The sequence below is a fragment of the Rasamsonia emersonii genome, assembly GCF_000968595.1.
Source record: "Rasamsonia emersonii CBS 393.64 chromosome Unknown ctg1118621759675, whole genome shotgun sequence".
NCBI classification, from domain to species: Eukaryota; Fungi; Ascomycota; class Eurotiomycetes; order Eurotiales; family Trichocomaceae; genus Rasamsonia; species Rasamsonia emersonii.
In genome coordinates, this window is record NW_013563341.1 from 81,149 (window position 1) to 97,251 (window position 16,103).

Sequence of the window (16,103 nt, forward strand, 5' to 3'; positions counted from 1 at the left end):
CAGTTTTCTTCTAATCCCGGAATTGTATCTTTCCATCGTTGTCCTGTACAATAGCCTATCCTCGTTCGAGCCCTTTTATCTCCCGAGATCCACCTGGCATACACGCCAATTGTTTGTACCCCGAGAGTCAACATTGTAAATCAACATCACCATGGGCAAGAGACAAGCGGGCCCCGCCTATGTCCTTGGCGTGGGAATGACCAAGTTCATCAAGCCCCGGGGCAAGGTTGACTACCATGAACTGGGTTTCGAAGCTGGCGTCAAGGCCATGCTAGACGCTCATATCACCTACGACGATGTCGACCAGGGTATCGCATGCTACGTTTATGGAGACAGTACCTGCGGACAACGGGTCTTCTACCAGTTCGGCCTGACCAAGATTCCCATCTACAATGTCAACAACAACTGCTCGACGGGTTCCACGGGCCTGGCAATGGCCCGCACGATGGTGTCGCACGGTGCGGCTGACTGTGTTCTTGTCATCGGATTCGAGAAGATGAACCCGGGAAGCCTCCAAGCCTATTTCAATGACAGAGAGAACCCTACCGGGCGTCTGGGGTTGATGATGGCGGAAACAAGGGGCATTACGAATGCACCGGCTGCTGCGCAAATGTTTGGCAACGCTGGAAGGGAATATATGGAGAAGTACGCACAACCAAGTCTTGAATTATATGCAGGCAAGACCAGCTGACTGATTGTTCTTCACAGGTACGGCGCGAAGGCAGAAGACTTTGCCGAGATCGCCCGCATCAACCATGAGCACTCGAAGCGCAATCCTTATTCCCAGTTCCAAGACGAGTACACTCTGGAGCAAATCCTCAAATCCCCTATGATCCACGAGCCTCTCACCAAGCTCCAGTGCTGCCCGACCTCCGATGGCGGTGCTGCCGCCGTCATTGTCTCGCAGGCCTTCCTTGATGCTCGCCCGCATCTAAAGGACCAGGCGGTCCTTATTGCTGGCCAGACGCTTGCGACTGACGCCCCCTCGATATATGACCGCAGTTCGATCGATCTGATGGGCTTCGAGATGGCGCGTCATGCGTGCCGCACGGCCACGGCGGAGGCTGGCGTCAACGTCAAGGACATCAAGGTGTGCGAGTTACATGATTGTTTCTCGGCGAATGAGATGATCACAATCGACGCGTTGGAACTGTGCGAACCAGGCAAGGCGCACGAGATGGTCCGTCGCGGAGACATCACATACGGTGGCAAGATGGTCATCAACCCGTCGGGTGGTCTCATCTCCAAGGGCCACCCGCTGGGTGCAACCGGCATTGCTCAATGTGCCGAGCTGGTCTGGCATCTGCGTGGCTGGGCCAATAACCGTCTGGTGGAGGGCACGTCGGCTGCCTTGCAGCACAACTTGGGCTTGGGCGGCGCTGTCGTGGTCACCGTGTACAAGCGGGCGGATGGCAAAGTCGCAACCCCGGTTTCGTCGGAGGAGGTCGCCAAGATTACGGGTCTGGGCTACAATCCCGCCGTCGAGGCCAAGGGCTTTACAGCAGAGCAGGCCCGATCAGTTCTGAGCAAAGAGAACTCGAGTGAGTGGGCACGGGCGGACGTGCAGGAGAAAGTCCTGGCTCGATTTTAATTCAGCTAGAAACACGAAACACTATAAATAATGGATTTATGGCGTCCACTTCGCCTTGTTAGCAATTAATGTTCGCATGATTGTACCTCGATTCAACGAATGCCTGCCATCTAGTCGGGTGGATATGTACTGTACAGAACATTCTTTCTGAAGTCATAATCACTGCAATTGAGATCAATAATGGGAACAGTAATAAATATTTTTTTTCTTAAAAATTTAAGCTCGTTTAAATGCTTTAAAAAATGCGATTAAGATTGACGACTCGTTAGAGAAAACAATAGAAATACAGAGACGAGTTTGTTGTCTTGTCCGATAGTTTGTGATGACATAATCAATGCACGGGCATCGCTCCACACTTTATTTTCTTCCTTCTTCCCGCCCGCGGGAATTTTCTTTCCTTTCCTTCCTCAACTTCCCAAAGGTCTCCAATTATACCCTTGTTGATGGTAACGGCTCCTCCATTCCATCTGCAAATTTTAGTTAGAGACCGAGAGTGATTTGCTTGTTCTAATCCCGGCGACCTCTCGCTTTTTTCTCTTCCATGCGGTGGTCGGGTTCGCTTTACAGCGCACAGACTTTTTTCCTCACATGCCCAATGGAATGATTACTAACATGACAGCGTGCTCTGTTGACTCAGAATGATGAGTCTCACTTGGATTGAGCTTTCTTTCAAGATGGATTGTCTCTACTTTCCATTGAAGATGATGCCACCACGTCTGCTCTGGTCGAGGACATGGAAGGCACAACACGTCAAGGATATTTCAAAACATTTGAGTCGTCCTTGCGACAGAAAATGATACTTGCGCTAGCGACCAACAATGGCTTGTCAACACTATGCAACTCAACTTCTGTTTGTCATCCTTTTCATGCTAATTGCGCTAGTTTCGCGTATCGCCATTTATCCTTCACGCTGCGGACTTCCGTAGAGAGTCCTCCAGTCCATGAAAGGCATTTTCGAAGTCTCATCTGTCCTTTCGATGACGGTTGAGGTCAAAATCGTGCCGAGATCGAGATGGGAAAATCTTTTTCCTGTCGAATTCTCGCTTGATTTGCGTCGGCCTCTACAATCCCAAGGGGCTGTGCGTCAGTAGAGTGAGATACATACAAATGAGAATTGAGAACTTTAGTATCGAATTGATGACGTGCATCTGTGTATGACTAACGCAATTTGCTCTGGAATGCGCGACGCGGATGACTGCGAAGAATCTTCGCGGGACTATGCTATTCCTTCTTGTCAGCCCTACCGCCAGCCATGGCGCTGTCAAGCTCCCTCTGAAGTTGAGCTGCGTGTAGTTTGTCTGCACCAATGGGGTGCACGTGTAGGTATTCCCTGGATTGCTGATGCAAGGGCGGAGACAGGGCTCGTGGGTCGATGCCGGGAAAAACAGGGGAGAAAGGGAGCAAACCTCCTCTCAGAGCGCTTATCACTCAGTGGAATGTACTATACAAGCTTGTACTCCTGGATTCTCTCGGGATTACTCTCAACAATCACATTCACGGTTGTCGATCACATCCATTCATTCAATCTACGGCCTGAGCGCGTCGACCACTCAGTTCGCGGTTGCTTCGTGAAGAATACTTGCCTTGCATCGGCGAGCTGATCGTGTTGACGAATGCTAACCCTGTAATCGCGTGTGGATTGACGATCATGACGATGAACCAACCTTGTTTCGTGTCCTTGGCCCTTGAATTCTTCAGAGGAGCTTTTTCTTTTCTCCATCCCTCATTCCTGAGTACGGACCGTGGAGCTGCGGATCTCAACGAAGGGTGAACATGCGATCACCTATGATTGTATAAAAACTCGTCCTCTCAGCCCATTGCTTTTTTGACTCTACCGCGAAGTTCACACTCTCCTTTTTACTCTGGGCAGTAGGAACTCTTCTTTTATCCTCTAGCCTAGCCACTCCTTCAATCAAACCAAATCAAACACGTTCCTTTCTTCCAAGAAAGTTATTCAACCTTTTTCTTCTAACTCTTCTGGAAACAAAAATGGCCCGCTTCAGCAACGGAATCTACTTCCTCTTTGCCGTCCTGGTCGTCCTGGCCGTCTTCGCCAACGCCCTGCCTGCCAAGGGCCCTTCTGACATGGCCGCCGACATGGGCCAGATGGGCAGTGTCGCCGGTGTCCCAGGTCTGAGCGCTGTGATGCCCAAGAAGCAGCAGCAGAAAGAGCCTGACATTGACGATGACTTTATGGTTGGTCTTGCAGAAGCCCTTACCCTGGTCCCCTGCCCCAATCCTGGTTGAAATAGTAATTGGATGGAAACCATGGCATATACACCATCCTTTATTTTCTCTCTCTCTCTCTCATCAAGACAGTACATATATTGCACTGAATGAATAGAAAGAGGAAGAGAGAGGCACAGAGAGGGAGAGAGACAAGAGGAGATTTCCATCCTATACTATAACATCATCCATATATACATACGGACATATACATCCATACTGGCTATATATATCTACTGACAACATCGATCCCACCAGGACGCCATCGCCGACGCCTCTGCTTCCGCCATGCCCACCCCCACTGCTCACCCTACCCCCGGCTTGGCTCCCACCCCGGCCTCGACGCCAAAGGCCTCGCCCACGCCCGCGAAGAACGACAACAACCCGCTCAGCAACATCCCGGTCCTAGGAGGTCTCCTGGGCAAAGTCCCTCTGCTTGGCGGCAAATAAATAAACAAACAAAATGGAAGGAGGAGGCGCCAATCACGAAGTGGCCTTCCCTCCTCTCTAGTTCTATTATCACCGGCAAGCAGTCACCAGTCTCTCTGAGTGGGATTTCATTGTTTTCTTTTCCTGTCAATTGTGCCCACTCTGGAGAGAACGTCATTTTCTTGCGGGGATGCTGTATGGATGGACGGTGTAGTTGCGTGTGGAGCGGTGTGGTGTGATGTTGCATGTTAGAGAAGAGCGGTCTTTTTTTCAATTATTCTCAGCTCTCTGAGAGAGAGAGAATCTATCCAACATAGTCCAAAGTCTAATCTATAAAATGTTTTCTTTTCCCGTACTGTATGCGATAGACAGCAGAGAGTAGCAGGTTTTTACTCCGTTCAAACGACAGGGTCACGCCCTCGGTCATTCGATTCGGATCTATTATTATATTTTTCTGAGGTAATGCTATGGAGACTTACAGCTCCATACCACGAAAAAAGCAGGCAAGAAGAAAGATGGGGGGAAAAAAAGAGCTAGATAGAACACGAAAGAGAAATGAAACAAATATGGTGGTTTAGCAGCTGGTTATCAATCAGTGCCAATGCAGGAGAGATCATCACAGCAGCATCCTTCTTCAGTACAGTGCAGTACAGTACAAATGCCCACCGTTCAGCAATGTTATTCTAATCAGTGGCCGTGATCGTCAATCAAGGCACGCTTTTTCGCTGCTGCTGAGACAATCGAGATTTCACCTAGAAATAAGCAATCAGCAAGCAGTCATGGATTAAAAAAAAAAAACAGGACTACATAAACGTACCACCCCATCCTCCGACAGCACCGATACCAGCGCCTGCTGGGAAAGCTGCAGCTCCACAGAGACATGAGCAAGCGCAGGTACCTCCATTGCTGGTCGTGCCACTACCCTGCACCACGCTCGAGCTACCCGCTGCCACGGCCGCCGAGCTTGCAGCAGATGCAGCAGCGGAGCTGGACGCAGATCCCGCCGCGCTATTAGAAGAAGAGCTGCTGGCAGTGCCGTTCTGCGCAATGGCGGCCGCTTTGAAGGCAGCCTGCGACTTTTCCGCCGTCGGGTTGATGCTGAAGACCATCCCCTTCCCGCAGTGGCCCTTCTGGCGGCAGTACATCCAGATCGGCTGCGTCGTGTTCACCTGGAACATCATCATCGGCGGCGGGTTGAGGCTGTTGCCCGGGTTCGGCATGAAGCCCGAGTCGACGCCGTTGGCCAGCTTCTCGCACGGTGTGTTGAAGGACGACTGCGTGACGGTGTGGTTCTCCGACATGAAGTTGAACTGCACCATATCGCCTACATCGGCGGTGATGCTGTCGGGGGTATAGACGAGGCCTGCGCTGCCACCCACAGTGACCTATACCAACACATCAGTTACTATTCAGCCTCGAAAGTGCAACGGATTGAGTATAGATCCTAGTGCCTTACCTGATGCACCTTACCCACAGCCATCGCAGGCTGATTCCAGTATTTATTCTGGCTGGAGCCTCCCTCATTCGTGGCAATGATAATCACTGAGCTTCCACCGCCAGAATTTTCGACCGTGACCGTCTCGACGTCGACCTGTCGCACCTCTGCAGCGAAAGACTCTGGACGAGAAACAGGGACCCGGGCGTTCACGGTCAACGAGAAGAGGCCCGCCGCGAGTGAGATCAATGTCAAGAGTCTCGCCATCCTTCTTTTCGTCCCAATAACCGAACCAGAAGCAGTATAAGTTCAGTTCGTGACTCAAGAGAAACGAATTGAAATAGATCGTAGAAGAGAACGCTTCTGTTATTTTTTTTATATTCTCGAGGCCCTGCTCGTGTCTCAAAGAAAAAGAAGGTATACACAATGAATGAACGTATTATATAAAAAAGGAAGATCGAAAAGAGAGAAACACACCAGGTGCAACGAAGGGCAGTTCGTCAAAGCCGCAGGCTGATGGCAGACGCAAGCATCTCTGGAATTCATGTTTAGGAGAGGACAACAGCATTAATTTAATTGGCATTGAAATTGGAAGTACCTGGGGTAGATACAAAAAAAAGGGGGTAGAGGTCGTTGAAGCTTTGACTCTCTTGCACGTTGCCTGTTTCATGTATCCTGAAAAGGCCATCTGAAGCATTCAACCCGTGGGAAGGAGCTCATTTCCCGTCCGGGGTACTCGTTCTTCTCCTTGCATGATAACCCTGTCATAGTTAGGAAATTCAACATGTCCTCGAAAGGGAAAGACTTAAAAATCTTGTTCTTGTACAGCCCGCTATTTCAGACGTTGGTGAAGACAGCAGGCGTCGCAGTTGTGTCTCGGACGTCAGGGATCGCTGCCGCGGGCGCCGCACGAGCCGTCGACGGCTGCCGCAATGGGACGAACGTCTCAACTTGACAAGCGAGATGGTTCCTTCATTGCCTTTTTTATTTTATTTGTCACTTCCCATGTGTGGCTAATTCAATAATATCAATCTTATCGTTGATAGCTCGGATCTTGCGACCACTCTAGTGTTACTAGCAGTTGGAGGCTTGTGGAGGTGTCTATATATTTCTTCGATAAGGATCCACTCGTAGAAACCCTAACAAGGGATGGACAGTCGAACACGGAGTACTCCGTGTTTAATGACCTGCATTAACATGGTCCATTAAGTAGCCATTCTATCTTAGGTTCCGATCTCAAGTATTTATCAGATGTAATTTTGTAGCCAGAGTCCGATGTGCATATCTCGACCCGCCCCTGTCAGCTAGGCTGTGCACAGGATGCAAAGAAAGCTTATTTTCGAGACCACATTGCATGAAAACCTAGGGTCTGTTGTGACCCAATGGAGGAAATGAAACCTCCCAATTCAGCAGGGAGATCCCAGCTGATACGCTTGGCGTCAGTGAACGGACGTCGACACTCCCCATCAGCCACACTCGATCAGATTTGGGTCACGGATTGGCATTGCTACTGGGATTGACGTTTTGGGCAGCTCGTCTCTGTCCCTCATAGAGACCGGTGTAGTAACCGGCAAAATACCATGCCATCATCAGATTCTTCAGCCCTTGATCCTGGACTTTTGCGCCACAGAACTTGTCAGTGGATCTGTCATTCTTTCCACTCCAGCATATAGGGTGTCTCACCATCTCCCAGAACAGCATTAGGCACACTGGCCGTTCCTTCGGGTGCAGCAAAAGGAATATTAGCACCGCTGACATTAGCGTTACCAGCCTCCTGCTGAGGCGTTGCGTTTGATGTGGCGGGCTGCAATATTATTAGCAACGATTGATTTAATTCCAAATAACAGAGAGAGATGAATGTCTCGCATCTGACTTACTTCTGGTTGTTCATTATCTGCTTGCGTAGTCTGTCGCGCGTTCTCTGCTATACCAGCAGACTCATCTTCGACAGCTGCCATCGGAGCTCCGGTTTTGGCTGTTTCAGTGTCCATGGGCTCTCCCTCATAGCCTACCTCACCGATATCCCGGCCTGCAAGCTCTGCCTCTTCTGCCTTTCGCAGCACTTCCTCGACATTTTCTCCTCTTGCTTGAATGCTGTGGTAAAGCTTTATACAAGTGTTAGATCACGTGAGAAGCCCAGCTGGAGGTACCGCCAACCTTGTACTCTTCAACAGCTTCGTCCCACGACCTCACGAGAGCCGAGTCATCCCATATCTCCTCGTGCGTCAATTCCTTGGGCTTGTTTTTCTTCCCCATGACACCTATCCGACTCGCGGTCGCGGTGATGGCGGAGAGTTGGTGTGGAGACGGAGCGGGCGTGCTGTAGCTTAAGTCGGCGGGCTTAAGCTCTCTCGGCTTGGCGTGGAGCCTCGCCAAAAAAGAAAAAGAATAAAAAAAAATATTCCGCACCACTCTCTGCCTGCCAGTATCATCCGAACGCTCACATCTACCAAGCGTTTGGGTTGACGGTCAAGAAAATGGCACAGGAGAAAAAGGACAAAAAGCGCAAGGGTAAGTATTTTTGTCAATCCCACTGTTTCAGACTGTGATCGCGTGATAACACTTCCTCCAGATGCCCCGACCGCGACCGCCGCGGTGGCCGACCCTCCAGCTAAAAAGTCGAAGAAGGTCGCTGCAACTATGCCCGCTAAGACTTCCGAAGAGCCTCCCAAGTCGATTCTGAAGAAGAAGAAGGATACCACTGAAGAAGCGACCAATGGCACAGAGACCTCCACGAAGTCGTTGAAGGTGGACAGCGAACCCGCACGGAAAGTGAAGCCGCGCAAACGGGCAGCGGACTTCCTAAGCGACGACGAGGATTCTGATGTTGAGATCCAAACCGAGCCTTCGAAGCCTAGCAAGAAGCAGTCGAAGAAATCCGAGGAGGAGCAGGCACCTGCTAAAGCGAAAGAGTCGAAGGACAAGAGCAAGAAGAATGGTGTAGACGCAAAAGCGAAAAAGCACGAGGCTATTTCTGAAGAGTCCGACGATGCATCAGACTCGAAGGCCGACTCGGAGTCTGATGAAGGCGAGGACGACCGGACGGCCGAACTTATCAAAGGCTTCGAGAGCAGCGGGGATGAGGAAGACCCCTCCGAGGACGAAGGGTTCGACCCGAACCATCCTGTTCCACGGATTCCTGATTCGAAGAAGACAAAACGGAAGATCATAAAGAAACAAAAGAAGAATGATGATGTCGAGCAACCTGGTACTATCTACGTCGGGTATGTTCATCGTCTTGCTCCCAGGTCATTTTTTCTACCTGGTATGCTAACATTTCTACGTCTAGACGTATTCCGCACGGCTTCTACGAGCACCAGATGCGCGCTTACTTCTCTCAATTCGGTGACATCACCCGTCTCCGTCTCTCTCGCAACCGTGTCACCGGCCGTTCGAAGCACTATGCCTTTATAGAATTCGCCTCGGCTTCCGTCGCGAAGATTGTTGCGGAGACCATGGATAACTACCTGATGTACGGACATATCCTTAAATGCAAGTTCGTTCCTCAGGAGCAACTGCACCCGGAGATCTGGAAGGGCGCCAACCGGCGGTTCAAGCGGACGCCTTGGAATCGGATCGAGAAGCAGCGTCTCGAAAGGGGCAAGACTCGAGAGAAATGGGCCCAGAAGATCGAGCAGGAGGAGAAGAGAAGACGTGCCAAGGCAGAGAAGCTGAAGGCGCTGGGATACGAGTTTGAGATGCCGGCGTTGAAATCCGTGGACGAGGTCCCTGTTCAGGGGAAGGACGCACCCAAAGCTATCGAAGAGCCGACCGCTGAGCCTGTCGCGAACGGCACCGAAAAGGAGTCCGTGAAGGCCTTGGAGGCACCATCCACCAATAATGCGGACAAGCAGGCTGGTGATGATGATACCCCAAAGAAGTCGTCGAAGCAGGACAAGAAAGAGAAGAACAAGGAAAAAAGGCTGCCTCGAGCGTAAAGACTGCCGATGCTGCAGCTACAACTGCCTCACCGGCCGAAAAGGCTGAAAAGAAGGCTGAAAAGGCTGAAAAGGTCGAAAAGGTCGAAAAAGTCAAAAAGGATAAAAAGGACAAAAAAGACAAAAAGCAGGTGAAGGCTTAGGTTACACCAGTAAACGAGGGATATTTTGAGTCGCTATTTTTTTCCTGTTCTTTTCTGTTGGGTGTATGTACGTACGTATACCTCGTCGAATACGCATGTATTTCATTTTGTCTTGCAGTTCTTGTTTCTAATTTCGATCACGATGTAGAAGTACAAAGAGAACAAGTGGGCTTACAGTGAACCTTTCCTTTTTCCTTTCTTTTTCTATCGCCGTTCCATGACGTTGAATCCATAGACCGCTTCTGCCAACATGCGCAACTTCATCGGCATCATACTGTCCTTGTAATGCTCCTGGATATCTTCCTTTTCCACCGCGTGGTGAAGCGCAGACCAGCCGGTGCCCATGGCGCGACGCTCACAGATGGCCCTCTTCTCCGGACTCCACCAGCTGGGCAGGATGCTGGACTTTTTGCCGTCCTCGGGCTGCTCTTTACCAATCTGAGCCTCGGCCAGGTCGAGGAAGTGTCTGAAATCCCGCACGGCAGGACTCTCTTCGTCCTGCTGCTCGTCGTCGTCCTTCTCCTTCTTATCGGCCTTCTTCTCGGCGTACCGACCATGTAAGTGGCCGCGGTACATAAAGTCATCTTCCACCCGGAGCCGGTACGCGTCGATCAGCTGGTCCATGGCCTCTTCCTCCGACGGCAGGCTGTCGAGATAGCAGTTGTTGGCCATGGCGCCGAACGTGCAGGCGCGTTTGTGGCCGCCGGTCTTCCAGTCTGCGCGCTGGCAGGCGCGCGAGCAGTACAGACTGCTTCGGCAGCGAGAACACCGTTTGAGTTTCTGCTCCGGGGACGGGTTGGATGGTTCGGGCTTCTTGCAACGCCGGCAAGCCCGGATTGCTCCTGGTGATGATGACGATGGCTGCTGGTTGCCGTTCAGCATGGCGAGCATTTCCTTGCCGTTTACGGCCGGACGAGACTCCATCGGATGGATTTTTTTTTGGACAAAAGATGATTTTGTATGCGTCTAGATGTCTATGACAGTTTATTTGACTTCTATCTATGAGCTGGATATTTGATGGAGCGTGCTGGCGGTGAGTGAAGTGGACAGGACGAGGCCTGTGTATGTATGCTACCCGATGACAACCGACAACAAGGGACAGGAAAACGTGGATGACGGTAAGACGGCGAGAGAGAGGAAGAAGCTGCAAGAGCAGAAACCAGACAAAGAAAGTATGGCAGTCGGGGACCTGCAAGGATTAAGTATATTCGTTGGTACGGAAGACCTGTTACGTTAATGATTGCCTAGGTAGATCCTGTACTGTAGTACGCCTGCACTCTCCACATCTCCACAATTCGATCTACGTAGCAATTGATTCAAGAAGAGTAATAATAACATCGCTGATTGGCAGACGAATGAAGCCTGACTGACTGGGCGTATGGAGAGTCCGCCTTTCCCGCAAACCCACCTGACGATCGGATATTATCCTATGAAAGAAGGCGACAAGAGAGAATATAGACGGCCAAGAATAAAATCTGGGGTAAAGTGGCCAGTCTAGGACTAAACTAGAGGCTTTCTCGGCTAGTTGGGAAACTTTCAGCCTAACTAATTACCTATTTCCATTAAATATTATTTACCAATCTGCGGAGTACCTCCGTCCATAAGAATGATGTCTGTGCGCTGTTGAAACATGACGATGTCTTAATGTTTCATTTTCTTTCTCTGTTCAAACAACAACATACACTAATTTGTCTGTGTCGGCATTTTTATTTCGTATGTACATAATTACCTATCCAGGGAAGCCCCTGTAAACCAGACAGACCGCTTCTTCTCCGCATCATCAGCAGCAGCAACCTGGGCTATATGTATGTAACACAGCCAGCCTGATCCAAGGCATCACTATTAACTACTCCGGACTAACTTTGGATAACTTACTATATGTAAATGTACCTAACTAACAGGGATCATGCATGGGCTCAGCCTGAAGATCAATTCGGAAACCTGTCACGTGGGAGCTTTTTATTCAAGGAACTCTGCGTCAGAACTTGAGCCATTCATCCTATACACACTGGAAAGGGATTCAGAGTGTCATGACACATTTTCTGCATTTTCCATTAGAACAAAACACAAAAGAGGGGCCGAAAAAGGTGATTTTCACTATTATACAGTGTTGTTGTCCTCGTTCACAGCCAAACATTGCAAACATTGCAAACCAAACCAAGGACCGATCACATGGAATCCTCGAATATGCATTTGCATAGTTTGCATAGTTTGCACAGCAACAACATAAACGGCTTTTTTAATAGACACGTGACTTCCCGCTCTTACCAGTTATATAAAAAAGCTCGCTTCGCTTACTTTTTCTTTTTTCTCTCTCCAACTCCTCGCTCAAAGAATCGCATTCAAAGCTCACGCACAGAGGTACTCCCTGAACAAACCGGTGAGAAGCCTCATACCAACCTCCTTTTTTAAAAAGGCTTTGGGAGAAAGTCCCCGGACATCCTGCCCAAATCCTTCTTTCAAGGGTTTGGCTCTCGTCAGGCAATGCGGAAACGCGCCGCCATAGAAGCAGTTCGATAGCGGCTTACGCCCCCTTGTCCTTCCTTTCCCCGGTTCCTCGATTGTACCCGACGCCAGGACTTTTCACAGGTCGTGGTAGAAACAATGGTGGTCAGTTGGGGTTCTGGGAGGAAGGGGGTCTTTCGACCCTTTGGGGGTTGCTCTTAGTCGTGGTTGGATAGTCATGCGATTGCCTGTCCTTTTTTCATCCCTTTCGAGGGATGGGGATCAGGTAACTCAATGGGGCTCATTCTTGAGGCGAGGAGTTCATTTCCCTTCTTTTTTTTCTTTTCGAGTCTGTAGCTTATGGTAAAGCGGTGATTGATGCTAGGCTGGTACGAAGCGTTCGTCCTGCCTGCATCTCACAGAAGCCCTGTCGAAGGGGCCGGACTCAAATACTATACTAGATAGTTGGTCTGCATGTTCGTGTGATGATATAACAATCATTATAGAGTCAAGCACAGAGATCCCTGCCACCGTGCATAGGGTCCTTGAAGATTGTCAATTATATCTGACGAACATAAGGCAAGACCACGTCTGTCCCTGATTTTTGTAGGCATGAAGGCTATATCTATATCATCATAAAAAAGTCTTCATGCATGGCATGAGTCCGCCCATGGACGGAATGAATTAAAAAGTCATAAATAATATTCATCTCTCCCCCATTTTCCCTTACGCCTCTAGCCTTTCAACACTTATAACTCCTTCTTGGATGCCGCTTCGGATTTCTCTGGTCTATTGTTTCCTGCCGAGATGGGCTGCGCTTTCCGCGCTTGCCCTTTTGCCACTAGAGACGCTACGCCCTCGCCCGTAAGAGTGATCACCGTCGCACACGCACTGCTCCAGATCTGGATGCTGACGGTGCCGAGAGGCGCCCGGGGGAAGGACAGCATCCATTCCACCGAGTAGGGCATCCAGCCTGGAGGAAGTTCGAACATGGGAGTCTTGGCGTAGTAGAATTGAAGAAACAGCTTGAATCCGTTCGTGCTCAGCCAACGGGCCGTCTTCACCGTCCAGTCGAAGGAAGTCTTCTTGGCGAGGAGGGCTTTGTCTGTCATGTCAAGCATGCAGTCAGTCTAAGAATTACTTCAAAACTGTGCAGGGCAAGCCGCGTCCCGGCTGGCCGGCACGTCTCCATAAGACGTGTAACTGGATACGAACTCTTCGCCTCATATTCCTCCAAGGCCTTGTCGTGTCGCCTCCTCAGCTTGGCCCACTTGGCAAATTCATCCTGCGAGCTGGTGGCGTTCATCTCCCGTTTGAGCTGGACCACCTCGCGCTTCAACCGGTAGTGTTCTCGGGCATCTTTCGAGACAGAGGTCGGCAGTTTGAGGTAGAGGATCCATAGCTGTACAGTATCCGCACAAGTCAGCTGGCTGTATTTTCATAAATCAAGGGGGTCGGAGTTCTTCAGCGCAGCAGGCGAAGGAGGAAAAGCAAGCCAACTCAACGAGAATAGCGTACCAGGTTGTCGATCGTGCTTGCGCCGATCGTGTTGACGAGGTAAATGGCCAGGTGAACCAAGAAAACAAGCCAGAGAAGAGAGATCATATTGGAGGACGCTTCGTTCGCTGCGCGAAAGCTAGCAGTATTAATGTAAGAAGTAAATGAGTTGTAGCTCGTAGGATCGCACAACCCGGTGAGCTTCCGCACCGGACAAGTCAAGCAGGCGCCTGGCCACGTGCAGACTGATTGATCGACGAGGCTGCAGGCTTACAACTCCGGCAGGCGATCTTCGACCAGCATAAGACGAGGTAGGTACCTGAGGCCGAAAAGCCCAATCGCAGGAGGTAACCAGCCTCAAGCCTGTGTCGTCTGTTTGTTGGGGAAGAGAGAGAGAGAAGGACACAAAAATGACGTTTAGCGCCAGTTAGACAGCCAGGTACGGATTACGGAGGACGGAGCTGCGGGACGCTCGAGCCACTGGATCTTACGGGACGGAGTACGGAGTAGAGAACCACTGTCCCAACACTGCGATAATCACCCCTGTCAAATGTCCACGCCAGAAGATCTTTACCGAGAACTGGCCGAGCTATTGTCCAAGAGGAAGGATGATGAGGTCCTCGAAATCGAGATTCTGTCCCCAGGCCTGGATCCCCTCCTGCAGGATGGCAGGTTCGTCGGCATCACCAAGAAAGCTCTCGTACAGGCATACATAGCTGCCAGACGGATATTCTTTGAGAAGCTGGCCCGTATGGACGATCATGACTTCCTAGCAGCGATACGAGGATATCACCGCAATGACGATGGCGATATAGTTCCAGATGACGACTCCATCGTTACAGAGATCATCCTCCTCTTCGACTGCGAACATCTGACAGCATGCAACTGGAGGAAACGGTGGCTAAACGCTCTGATAAAACGCAGTGCTGTCCGCTCTGAGTCAACGAAGAATTTCTCTAGCTACCCTGATGATGATCACCGTCTCCTCCTGAAACTGCTGGAAAGAGAACGCAGTCTTATGACGACATATCTCTGCTCGCCTTTGCACAGGCATACCAAGTCGCCGACTCTGTGGCAGCATCGGCTGTGGGTGATGACGCAGTTGATGAAATTCAAATTCCGGCAGCCATGTCGAGACTCTACTGTCGATGAGAAGCGGATTGAGGAAGCCAGTATGTCGGCAGAGGACGTGCAGAGCCTCATATTGGCTGAACTGGCTGTCGTACTACGAGCAGGTGAACAGCATCCGAAGAATTACTACGCTTTCAGCTACATGCGACAGCTTCACTCTGCCGCTTCGCGCTTCTTCGCCGGTGTCGTTGCTGAAGCTACTGTCAGAAAGGACGAAGATTCCGTGGAGTCATCCCTCTCCTCCCAGTTAGCGGAATGCATGGTCGATCAGACTTTGACGTGGTGCCTGGCCCATCTGCAAGACGTATCCGGATGGACATTTCTGTTCTATTTACTTGAGACTATTGTCCCTGCTGATGAGAAGGATCAGGATCAGGATCTTCGTCTTCAACGACAGAGGAGCGTAGTAGACAAGGTCATCCATTTCGCGGTGAATATCACCGCCTGGGAAGGCGAGAGTCTATGGACCTTCGTTGACTTGATGGTACGGAGATTCGGACCAGAGATATTGCCATCTCCCTTTTCGTGTATTTGGGACGACGAAATGAGTGTGAGTAGCAGTAGTTTGATTGATAACAAGTCTGGAGGAGGAAAAGGCGCGGGACGCCTTGTCAACGATACCATACTGCTGCCAGATCCGCGATGGAAGAAGTTGATGGAAAAAGCGAGAGGATTGCGAGCAGCCGGTGTACATGTAGATAGTATCGCGAGTGGACAGACAGGCGCATCCTTCGATCACCGATAGAAACGTCATTATAGATACAGTTCAAATATTGCCATAATCATCGGTTGAAATAGGGTCTGGAAGATTGTAAGTAGGGTGTTCCCTTATCCATCAGACAAAGAAACAAACAACGCAGACAGACACGTCCTCTACCAGGAACCTTTCACACTTTTTGTAGATCTCCAGTCATCAAGCACTCCTTTTTCAGCTGAATTCCCCCCTTTGCCAATCCATCCAACCTCTAAAGTTCTACTTGGAAACACGCAGGTCATGAGTATCTCTGAACCATACCAGTAATAGAGTGGAGAGACATAGAAAGAAGAAAGATTTTATTTTCTTTCAAGATAAATGCAGTCATGTCTCATATTCAAATGCAGAAATTCCCTTCGAGTTGACACTCAAAAATAGAAGAAAAAAAGCCCCAAAAAAGAACGCTGCAGAACGCCAATCGACGCCTCGCTAATCCGAAAAGCATGCAAAAATCCAATTCCCAGTTATCTCCGCCTCTTTCCGCCCTCGATCTCGAGGGGAGGCAAATTTCCCC

General features: G+C 50.1%; 8 protein-coding genes across 8 annotated transcripts; 4 read left to right on the forward strand and 4 right to left on the reverse strand.

Annotated features, from left to right (window-relative positions):
- Window positions 1–151: 151 nt before the first annotated feature.
- On the forward strand, window positions 152–1,591 carry T310_0345 (Propanoyl-CoA C-acyltransferase; the record flags this gene model as incomplete). Its single annotated transcript, XM_013476774.1, has 2 exons — window positions 152–645; window positions 709–1,591. 2 exons carry the CDS (start codon window positions 152–154, stop codon window positions 1,589–1,591), a joined length of 1,377 nt encoding a protein of 458 aa, XP_013332228.1.
- A 1,989-nt stretch (window positions 1,592–3,580) lies between these two features.
- On the forward strand, window positions 3,581–4,267 carry T310_0346 (uncharacterized protein; the record flags this gene model as incomplete). Its single annotated transcript, XM_013476775.1, has 2 exons — window positions 3,581–3,787; window positions 4,076–4,267. The coding sequence occupies 2 exons, from the start codon at window positions 3,581–3,583 to the stop codon at window positions 4,265–4,267; spliced, it is 399 nt and encodes a 132-aa protein (XP_013332229.1).
- Window positions 4,268–4,933: 666 nt separating this feature from the next.
- T310_0347 (uncharacterized protein) lies at window positions 4,934–5,948 on the reverse strand (the record flags this gene model as incomplete). The annotated part of the gene is made up of 3 exons (XM_013476776.1): window positions 4,934–4,998; window positions 5,064–5,631; window positions 5,703–5,948. 3 exons carry the CDS (start codon window positions 5,946–5,948, stop codon window positions 4,934–4,936), a joined length of 879 nt encoding a protein of 292 aa, XP_013332230.1.
- A 1,381-nt stretch (window positions 5,949–7,329) lies between these two features.
- T310_0348 (uncharacterized protein) lies at window positions 7,330–7,937 on the reverse strand (the record flags this gene model as incomplete). The annotated part of the gene is made up of 3 exons (XM_013476777.1): window positions 7,330–7,485; window positions 7,559–7,786; window positions 7,839–7,937. 3 exons carry the CDS (start codon window positions 7,935–7,937, stop codon window positions 7,330–7,332), a joined length of 483 nt encoding a protein of 160 aa, XP_013332231.1.
- Window positions 7,938–8,158: 221 nt separating this feature from the next.
- T310_0349 (Ribosomal biogenesis protein Gar2) lies at window positions 8,159–9,619 on the forward strand (the record flags this gene model as incomplete). The annotated part of the gene is made up of 3 exons (XM_013476778.1): window positions 8,159–8,192; window positions 8,254–8,905; window positions 8,971–9,619. The coding sequence occupies 3 exons, from the start codon at window positions 8,159–8,161 to the stop codon at window positions 9,617–9,619; spliced, it is 1,335 nt and encodes a 444-aa protein (XP_013332232.1).
- Window positions 9,620–9,966: 347 nt separating this feature from the next.
- Window positions 9,967–11,810, reverse strand: T310_0350 (uncharacterized protein; the record flags this gene model as incomplete). Its single annotated transcript, XM_013476779.1, has 7 exons — window positions 9,967–10,728; window positions 11,171–11,307; window positions 11,340–11,382; window positions 11,445–11,454; window positions 11,492–11,561; window positions 11,638–11,656; window positions 11,772–11,810. 7 exons carry the CDS (start codon window positions 11,808–11,810, stop codon window positions 9,967–9,969), a joined length of 1,080 nt encoding a protein of 359 aa, XP_013332233.1.
- A 1,146-nt stretch (window positions 11,811–12,956) lies between these two features.
- On the reverse strand, window positions 12,957–13,812 carry T310_0351 (Protein get1; the record flags this gene model as incomplete). Its single annotated transcript, XM_013476780.1, has 3 exons — window positions 12,957–13,312; window positions 13,423–13,609; window positions 13,726–13,812. 3 exons carry the CDS (start codon window positions 13,810–13,812, stop codon window positions 12,957–12,959), a joined length of 630 nt encoding a protein of 209 aa, XP_013332234.1.
- A 442-nt stretch (window positions 13,813–14,254) lies between these two features.
- Window positions 14,255–15,580, forward strand: T310_0352 (uncharacterized protein; the record flags this gene model as incomplete). Its single annotated transcript, XM_013476781.1, has 1 exon — window positions 14,255–15,580. One exon carries the CDS (start codon window positions 14,255–14,257, stop codon window positions 15,578–15,580), a length of 1,326 nt encoding a protein of 441 aa, XP_013332235.1.
- Window positions 15,581–16,103: the final 523 nt, after the last annotated feature.